We start from the raw sequence: 9723 nt of genomic DNA, 5'->3' as shown, positions 1-9723 counted from the left end.
TTTCTCAATGATGACATGATGTAATTTTAGATATATTTTCTAAAAGAACATTTAGATGATTAAAACACAACCTAAATGATAGTTGGGACTAAATGTATAATTTATCCTATATTATAATTATGAAAGGTGCCTTTTTGTGATCATGACGACGTTGGCAGTATTACAGTTCAAGAGAATAAAAAATAAAAAATAAAAAAACGTAGGTGCTGTAACAGAGGTCAAAGTAAAACAGTTTGGGTTAGGGGTAATGATTTAACGAGGGAAGTGAATCAGAAACTCGTGATGGTATTTTCATTTCTTTTTTATTTATGTATCTCTGAAAGTGCTCAGAGTTTATTATTATTGGTTTGGTTTAGGGTATAGAAACAGAACAAAGTCAGCAGCAGGCAAGGTATAATCAGTGTTCCTTAAGGAATTTGCAGCTTCGTCTTTTCATTTTCTCGTGATCTTCCTCTTCTCTCTTTCTTTGGGGTTGTTTTTGTGGATATATATATTTTACTCCTTGGCTTCTCTGGGGTGTTAAAAATAGCATGAAACCCTGAAAGATTGTTTTTTCTTTTTCCTTCAAAGATCGAGTCTTGGTGAAAGGAGACACTTTGGGATTTCAGGGTTTTGTTGAAAGAAGGGATCTTTGGGGTGAAAGAAAAAATGGGTAGTTTTGGGAGGAGTGGTGCAGTGAGGCAGTATATAAGATCAAAGGTGCCTCGTTTGAGATGGACACCTGAGCTTCACCAATGTTTCGTTAATGCCATTGAAAGGCTTGGCGGCCACCACAGTAAGCTCATCTTTCATTCTTCTTCTTATTCTCTGTGATTGTTCATCTTTTTTTAATTATAATGGCTTCTTTGTATGTTTCTTTAGAAGCTACGCCGAAACTTGTTCTTCAACTGATGGATGTGAAAGGGCTCACCATTTCACACGTGAAAAGCCACCTTCAGGTACTTCATCTTCTACCTTTTGTTTTTTGTCTTCCTCTTGTCTTCGTGCCCTAAAAATTCCTCTCTTTTTTTCACTTATTCCCCAGATGTATCGGAGCATGAGAAGTGATCTTGGCAGAGAAGGTAAAAGCTTTCTTCTTGTATGTATTTTCCATTTTATGTGACACTTTCCTCTAATGGCTGTCTTTTTGGTGTTGAAAGTCAAAGAGCTTACTTGCCATGTTTCAGTTCATTTATTATCATCTCTTCCTTTCTTATTCACTTGATACCAAAATAGATGATAACATGAATTAACTTGTTTACTTTGTAAATCTTCTACTATTGGTATGTCTTGAGAAATCCATCTGTTAATTTCTCAATGTTTCCTGCAACAAATTCAACCATAGAAAATGACGGCCCCCTTTTACTTGTTTTTTTTCTTTAAAAAATTTCCCAACATGAATAATGCATGCATGTGAATGACAGATCGGAGTTCAACCCATCAAAGAAGACAGTGTGTAGAGAACCATGATGGATGTGTTGATGAAGTAAATGATCATATGGGGTTTCACTCAGCTTCAAAGACCACTGAAGAACAAGAAGAAGAATCAGATTCTCATCGCTGTTCACTCCGTCGTTCAAAAAGGTCAGTTTTTGTGTAGTCAGACAGTGCAAGAAGCAAACAAAACCTAATTCTTTTTGTTTGATGTCTTGTCTTTCTCTTATTACCTCAGGGCTAGAATGGAGAGCACCAGGAGTACAATCACTGACGAGACAATGTCAATTCCGTACAGCTTTGATGATCATCTTCACACCATGGGAATAAAGCAGCCGCTGCCATTTTCTTTCAGATATTCAGTAGAACAACCTAATTACCATAAGGTAACACTAAACCAAAACCTACATCTCCCCTATCTCACTGCCACTTTTCTTTTTTGCCAGCTTTGAGTGTAATGTTGGTTTTGGTGTCAAACCAGCTAAAATGGACCTAAAATTCTGAAAATTTTAAATTATAATGTATTTTAGATAATTTTTTGTATTTTTTATTGAAAATCTTGTGAATGTGTTTACAACAAAGTCTAGTTACATAGTGTGTTTCACTTTGGATGATGCAAAGAACTTTAGGGTACATTAGGCATAAGGGGGATTGAAAAATTGTCTTTTACCTTTTTTCACTTTTACCTTTTATGGGTTTCACTTGCTTCTGATCATAGAAATCAAATGAATTAAACTTGGAATTGGGGATGGGACCAGTGTCCATGAAAAAGTTGTTCTTACATTCTGTGGTCCACTGTGACTCTAGTGAGTAGGGGACCTTTCTGGGGGTTGGCCAGAATGGAGATTCAAAATGAACCTTTAGTGCATTGGACCAGAAGTTTGCTTTTTTGAATTTCATGCTTCTCTTCCCCACCAGTTCCATCTGATTCCGCTGTAGCTTTTCTCCCAACTGTGCCTTTTCACTTGTTCTTAGATACTTTTTTTTAAGTAATTACTGTTATGGTAGTTTTACTACTTATCTGATCCATGTTGTGTTAGAAAATGTTTCCAATCTGTGCATGGACTGTGGTCTACTAGGGTACCAACATTTGATGTTACTTAAATGTCTTAGGTTGGCAAGGTAGGAGTAGAACACGAAGACGAACAAGACGGTGAACACGTCAAACTGAACGTAAAGAGATCGTGCATTCAACACGATAAGGAGGAAGAAGAAGAAGGATGTGAATTATCGTTGTCACTGTCGCTGCAACACCTGCCATCCTCACAGAGAAGTAATACATCTTGTACAAGCGAGATGAGCAGCAGCAAGGGGTTCTCGTCATCATCCTACTCTAATTATAAAGACCGCTCCATCCCACGTAGTCTTAACTTAGATCTTTCCATTGCTCTTTGTGGCAACTAATCTTCATTGCTGTCCCCCTTAGCTATAAATATATGAAATTATGAATATTTCGTTTTTGGTTTAGAACTTGAGACTCTGAATTCGACATGAACTTTCATATGATCATATCTTTCAATATGTGAAGAATGAATCTAAGAGAAGAAAAAGAATTCTTCCTCTAGTTCTTTCTTAATTAAGATTATGAAAGGTTATATCTTTTTTAATACAATGTGTAGTCTATTTAGTTTTTTCTGCTGTTGCGATAATACCACTCTTTTTATGTTAAAATTTATTATTTGATATATGGATTAGTATTTATTATATTATTATTTAATATTTAAATAAATAATTAGTAATACAAAATAAATGGAAAACTTGTGGGGCAAATAAAGCTTAAAAGAAGAACAAGAGACCAAATAAGGAAATGAAGAAGGGTGAAAATTTAGGCAACATAGTAAGTATTGGTCAATTTTTTTTATAAAAATTATTCTCTTAAAAAATAATAGAAAATAACTACTTTAATTAATATGATTTTAAATCTAAACTTAATATAAATCAAGTTATACATATTTTAATATTAAAATTTCTTAAATTTAAATTTTAATAAATATTTGAAATACCAAATGATTAATACTTAAAATTATTTAAATATTATGATTTTCAATATTATTAAACATAATCATCAATATTTTGGTAATATAATAAAATAATTAATAATAATACTAATCATTATTTTGATAAAAATATTTCATAATATTATGCTATTTTTATTTGAAAATAAGAAACTTTTTTATGTAACTATTATTAAAATGATAGTGAAGTTATTATGTGTTTTCTTTTTGATAAAAAATATAAGTAAATTATATTAATTAACAATTCATTCAAATCACTACAAATTGAATTATACTAAAATACACATGACTAGAACTGTAAATGAGACGAAACAGATCGTGAACTACTTGAGATCGACTCAATCAAGGCTCGATAAATACTCGGATCGAATGGACTCGACTCAAGTTCTTAACGAACCAAAACGTACTTGATACTCAATTCAGAAAGCTCATGAGCAGCTCGAAAATATAATATATTAAGATTTTATTTTTTAAAATAAATTATTAATAATATTAACATTTATTAATAATATATTAAGATTTTTTTCCATTTTGAGTATTTTCAAATTGTTCATGAGCTTCAGTTCAGAGTTTCATGTTGAGTCGAGCTCTATTTTAAAGTTTTCAAGTCAAGTCGAACTCAGCAATACTAGAACTCGACTCAGCTAGTTTACACCCCTACACATGACATGAGATTTAAACCAAAACCAAATTTGAACAAAACCCACATATTTTCTAAATTAATCAAAATGGTAAACATTTTATCAAAAAAAATGGTAAACTGAATTTCTCATATCTATTAAACCTAAAGTAAAACAAAATTTCTGGGTAAATCAGTTCGGATTATGCTACCTTGGATTAGCAAATCATAACATAAAAAATAATGTTACAAGTTCCAAACTCCCTAACCAGTGGATGAAGGTTGCAAGCCAACCAGTAGACATGCTTTAACTTCCCTTCTTCCCAATTTTATCCCCAACCAGTGGCTTAATGCAGAGTTTTGGCTTAGTACTAACAAGGTTTAGGGGTAGAGCTGACACGCCAACCACTAGCGATCCGTTGGGCACTCCGGACAGAGGAAACAACTCTACGAGAATAGATAGCTGAAAGATTTGCTATTGCAGTTAGGCAAACGTCGGGGTAGAAAATTTAAGACCATTTACAAGCTGTATAACATATTCGTACCTCTGGAGATTTCAGATCCACAACTGAATCTGGAACATTGGCTTTAACAGCGGCGGCAACAACGCTGAAGCATTTGTTGCGGTCCAATAATACAGACATATCAGAATTCTTTGAACCATCTTTTGGATTCTTCAACTGGCTCTCGTCAGTTCCTCTTCTGTTAAATCCAACTGCAAACTAGAGATAAAAACAATGCTTTACACTTGCATAACTTCGTATTAGAAGAAATGTTCCATAAGCCTCTTAGGTAACATACTGCAAGCATAAAAGCTAAAAACTAAAGCTCAAACCTTTAGAGGTGATGTTAATTTGTTTCCTTTGTCATTCACATATTGTTGAACGAGTTTCGACACAACTGCATGCAGCTCCTTCTCACTCAAGGTACATGTAGCTTGGATAGGGAAGATTCGATGACACCAACTGCACCAATGAAATGCCATTTCACCCAAAATTCAGTAAATATGATAGAATACTGAAGTGAAAAAGAAATGTATATGAATGATAATGCAAGTATGGAAAAGATATACTAAAGAATGTATGTTCTTATGCGATAATATCCATTTTAAGTCCTGGAGCAGCTTATAAAGGGCTTAGGAGTCGGCTATCCTAACAATATTCTCAGAAGAGATCTCTTTGTTTCATTGGAAGATGATTCAGATAGATCACAGTTTTGGGAAAAAAGAGACCATGGGAAAGAATTATAAACACGTCTAAAGACGAAAATAAATATAAACTCGAGGATATCTGTAACAAACTTACAGCGGTGACTTTAAACTACCAGATCCCAGATCACAAAAGATCTTTGAGACAACATCAATTGTGTCTAAGGAGTTCTCCACAGGGAGGGTAAGCAGAAGCAAGCCGCTCCTTGTTAGCTTAACTAGTGAAAGAGCAAGCTCTGGTGCTTCACTTTTATCCGTATTTGCAGAGATGGAACTGCCATCTTTTGGATTTCCACCTACCACAATGAGATACTATCAATAAATTTAGAATCCAGGGCCTAAACTAAATTGAACTGAATGTCAAAGTCCCATTTTTTAAGGCCTGGAAAGTACCCACCTGCATCATCAGTGATCTCCGGGCTGTCAACAGTCTTGCTAATAATCTGATCAATTTCTTCAGTACATATTTTCCTTCTCTTAGCATCAACATTTGCATCAGAGGTTCCTGAACTTCCAGAGGTTTCACCGTTGAAGGGACCAACGTACTGGCAAAATATTCAAACAATTAGCAAGCATTAGCATTGACAATAACAGTACATCTCTCCAATATGCAGAAACCTGTTTCCATGAAACCTCAAAAGAAACAAAGTGCAGATGCAATTTATCCATTAAACTCTCTTTTCTAATAGAGTAACTGAAGAGAATGAATTCAAAAGTGATATACACTCTACATGATCAAAGGCACCTATTCAGTGTTTTGGCATCGTTGTTTAGAAGCAGAAAACAACACCGCAATCAATTAACGTCATGTAAAAAACAAAATCTATTCATTTTTCAATTATGATTTATTAAGCTTATTTAAACATATGGAAAGTTAAAGCAAACAAAGATTCATCACTTAAGTAACCAACACTTAGCTCTCAAATGGAGAACTTTAATTGATTCATGTTTCTTTCTACTATTGAATACCCAAGCTTTTGTCTTTCTTCTTCTTCTCTCGAATACCATTCAAAGTTCCAGGACATGGTTCAATGAAATCAACAACTAGCAATGTCTTAAATACGAAAGGATGAGACCTTTGAAAGGATAGACATGGCTTCTTTCGTAGCGCTCTTCTCCCTCTCTGGTAACAAGAGAAACGAAAATATCAAAACCCATTTCCAAATTTAGGGGAAAAAGAGGATACAGGAGAAAATAAGTGAAAGGGACAGGAGAAGTACTGATAGTGCAAGTGATGAGAAAAGCAGAGTGAGAGCGTTGAAGCAAAGAAGAAGGAGCCTTGTAATCGAAGCGAGGGATGCTTATGACTTTGGCGTGTTGCTCCCATGGAGTCATTGGGCTTTCGCCCTCTTCTCCCGCCTTCTTCGATTCCATTTCTGTTCCTTTCTTTCTTCTTCTTTTTCTTCTTCACCTATTTACTATTGCTCTGAAAAATCCCTCTTAAAAATTGAAACCCTACGTTCTCTCATCCAAATTAGGGGAAGAGGGTTAAAAAATAAAGGGTGAGCTGTACATAGGATCGGTTAATTATTGTCCTTTTTTTATTTTACGTATTTAAACCTTATTATTTATATATTTTATTAATTTAATTATAATTTTAAATTAACTCAATATATTTAATCTTTCAATTACAGGTAATGTGTTATAAATGATGTGTCATGACACATGTCACGACATGATGACATGAGAGAATTTTTTAAATTTTATTTATACTTAGTTAAAGGGGTTAGCATGCTTCTACCATATATGACTAAAATCTTACAAAATATGGTATTTATCTTATATTATAAGCAATGCTAAAAACTTAAAACAAAATTATTAATAAAAGGATTCAAATCTAGATCTATTAGTGATTATAGAATTACTTTAATCGTTTATGTAACGCCCAAAATCTCAGATTTGTGGTTTTGAACTAAATCGAGTGTTTAGAATAAGTTCTTTAGTCTTGTGGGAAGCCTTGACTCAAATTGAGTTGGATTGGGCTTGGGATGGGCCCAACTTGTGATAAAAAGGATATTTTTAAATTGATACCAAAGCTTGAAGGATCAAGGGAGTGATTATTCCATCTTTTGTTTCAAAGGTTGAATATTCTTAATTGAAATGAGGTCACATAGCTGGGCTCCTCTTTTTCTTCACTTCCCTTTGTCTTCTAGTTATCTACATCTTATTCATTCTCTTCAAGAGGTATAACAAAAAGGTGGTAACTTTGTAGCATTTTAAACCTAGTCTGAAAATCTCCAGTGAGAGAAGTTAAAGAAAGCTCCAAGAGCAAGGAAAAGGAAAAGCTAGCACTTGATTGAACTTTGGGTGTTTCCATCAACTTAGAATCCAAGATAACACATTTTTAACTCATCTTTACCACGTGTTGATCACTAAATGTGTTGGTTTGTTTGCATGAGTTTATGAAGCATATAACCACATTCATGATAGGTTACAACTTATGGTTTTTTTCAACATGAATATTTCCAATATAATGACCCCTCTTAACATATATAAGACTCAAATAATAGTTGGGTACCTTAGTGGGGATTTTAGGGAAAGTTGGATAGTATTTTCGTGGTCAAAGCAAAGCATTTTTTGGCTTAGGTATTGGTACTGAATGAAGAGTACTGATATTGTTCTTTAGATATCCTAAAACAGGGGTTTTTGGCTAGGAGTATCGATACATGTTCATTGGGTATCGATATTATTCGTTGGGTATTGATACTCAAGGATGGAGTATCGATACTAGTTTTAGATTTTAAATTTCAGTAGACTATTTTGGTATCGATACTCAACAGAGTATCGATACTATAGGAAGAATATTGATACCCTAAGTAGGGATATCAATATTAGATTAATTTTCAAAATATCAAATATAATTTTGGTATCAATACCCAAGATTATATCGATACCCTAGTTTAGAAGTAGCAATACTCTATTTAAGGGTATCGATGTTGTCCAGTTCCTCAGATTCCAGTAGCTACTTTTGGTATCGGTGCTCAGGGTGAATATTGATATTCAAGGGTCAATATCGATACTAAAGAATTTAGTAGCATCGATACCAGCATATTTGTAACACCCCAACCCATACCTGACCCGGATACGAGTTCGAGATGTCACATTGACTTTTTAAAACAATATTCTTAACAAAATACAGATCAATTGGACTTATATTAAGAAAATATGATAATATAAGTCCAATTGATCTGTATTTTGTTAAGAATATTGTTTTAAAAAGTCAATGTGACATCTCAGACTCGTATCCGGGTCGGGTATGGGTTGGAGTGTTACATTTAATGATATCAGAGCTACGGTTTAGCCGATTCTAGGCTAAAAACGAAGTCAAAAGTGTTTTAAAAAGTATACATGCCAACACAAAGTGAAAAATTTTCTAATCTGATAGTGTAAGGAGTGTACTGTCTTGTTAATAGAGTATTGTTATGTTATATTAGATGTATGATCATGAGAGCTTCCAAAGTGAAGCACAAGGTGATAGACCTGAAGGTAATAGCAATTCACTTGCCCTGGCCAGACAAGGAGAAGAGCGAACACCTCAGGGTGTGCCTGTATAAGATTAGATAATGTTTTTCATGATGTTGAAGGATATTCTGATGTATTTTCAATTTTATACTTCTTTAATTCATAGAGTGAATGTATCGAAAAAGTTAAAAGAGTTAAGAGCACCCGAGCTCATGAGTGAATGTAGGGAAGGTTCTGTTGTTACAGACCTTTGGATAAATGAAATGAAGATAATGTTAGAAGGTTTCCATTTCTCCAAAGTGGAGAAGTTAAATTGAGAAACTTCGTTACTACTTGGGCAGGCTAAAGTATAGTAGACAAATGTCACCATAAGAATATTAAAAGATCAAGTGATGTGGTTATTATTTGTATAAGAGTTTAGGAATACGTACATTGATGACCAGTTTATAAGACAAATGAAGCTAGAATATACGAGCTTGAAGAAAGGGAATTACACGTGCATGTGTATGAGTGTAAGTTTAATAAGTTAAGCAGATTTATTGCTGAGTTGATTCTGATTAAGAATGATAAGAAGGATATATGTGATTGATTATTTAGGGCTTGCGCCTTAAATTAAAAGAGTGTTACTGGTTTTGAATTTGTTCTCATTTCAAGAAATGGTTAATCGCGTTAAAGCTCTAGAGAGAGCTCAGAATGAAAGGATTGGAGAACAAAAATCTAAGATGATCAAGAAAATTAGTGCTTCATAAAGTTAAGCACCATCAAAGAAAGGTAGAGATTCTGGTTTTCAACTTTAAACCAGATATTAATTAATTGTATTCTCCGCCAGGGAATAAAGCTAATCAATTCAGACGGATTGAAATTATAGTATTAGAGGAACTTTATCGTTCTGAAATAGAATAGTTTCTTTACGGCATGGACAAGATAAAGTAGAGGGGATGGATGTTAATTGGAGATTATTAAAAGACCAAGGAATGTAAATATTATTTTGGAATAGTTTAAGAATA

The 9723-nt window shown here is 33.8% G+C and overlaps 2 protein-coding genes across 2 annotated transcripts; one reads left to right on the top strand and one right to left on the bottom strand.

Annotated features, from left to right (window-relative positions):
• The first annotated feature begins 338 nt into the window (after window positions 1-338).
• Window positions 339-2830, top strand: LOC120210784 (putative Myb family transcription factor At1g14600). The gene is made up of 6 exons (XM_039209462.1): window positions 339-775; window positions 862-938; window positions 1025-1061; window positions 1404-1563; window positions 1652-1799; window positions 2527-2830. The coding sequence occupies exons 1-6, from the start codon at window positions 649-651 to the stop codon at window positions 2815-2817; spliced, it is 840 nt and encodes a 279-aa protein (XP_039065393.1). The 5' UTR covers window positions 339-648; the 3' UTR covers window positions 2818-2830.
• A 1474-nt stretch (window positions 2831-4304) lies between these two features.
• On the bottom strand, window positions 4305-6706 carry LOC120210815. The gene is made up of 7 exons (XM_039209478.1): window positions 6475-6706; window positions 6331-6377; window positions 5652-5799; window positions 5352-5550; window positions 4883-5012; window positions 4593-4769; window positions 4305-4510 (listed from the first exon to the last, which is right to left on the bottom strand). Exons 1-7 carry the CDS (start codon window positions 6626-6628, stop codon window positions 4355-4357), a joined length of 1011 nt encoding a protein of 336 aa, XP_039065409.1. The 5' UTR covers window positions 6629-6706; the 3' UTR covers window positions 4305-4354.
• Between the last annotated feature and the right edge of the window lie 3017 nt (window positions 6707-9723).

This window comes from Hibiscus syriacus, unplaced genomic scaffold, assembly GCF_006381635.1.
Source record: "Hibiscus syriacus cultivar Baekdansim isolate YM2019G1 unplaced genomic scaffold, ASM638163v2 tig00109936_pilon, whole genome shotgun sequence".
In the NCBI taxonomy this organism is placed as follows: Eukaryota; Viridiplantae; Streptophyta; class Magnoliopsida; order Malvales; family Malvaceae; genus Hibiscus; species Hibiscus syriacus.
This window is presented reverse-complemented; position numbering and strand designations above follow the sequence as displayed.

Coding starts and splice junctions, on each gene's coding strand:
- LOC120210815 (XM_039209478.1), bottom strand. CDS start 6,628: ATGGAATCGAAGAAGGCGGGAGAAGAGGGCGAAAGCCCAATGACTCCA. Junction 5,800..6,330: donor CCATGTCTATCCTTTCAAAG/GTCTCATCCTTT, acceptor ATATTTTGCCAG/TACGTTGGTCCCTTCAACGG. Junction 5,013..5,351: donor GGTAGTTTAAAGTCACCGCT/GTAAGTTTGTTA, acceptor TCATTGGTGCAG/TTGGTGTCATCGAATCTTCC.
- LOC120210784 (XM_039209462.1), top strand. CDS start 649: ATGGGTAGTTTTGGGAGGAGTGGTGCAGTGAGGCAGTATATAAGATCA. Junction 1,564..1,651: donor TCACTCCGTCGTTCAAAAAG/GTCAGTTTTTGT, acceptor TTATTACCTCAG/GGCTAGAATGGAGAGCACCA. Junction 1,800..2,526: donor AACAACCTAATTACCATAAG/GTAACACTAAAC, acceptor TAAATGTCTTAG/GTTGGCAAGGTAGGAGTAGA.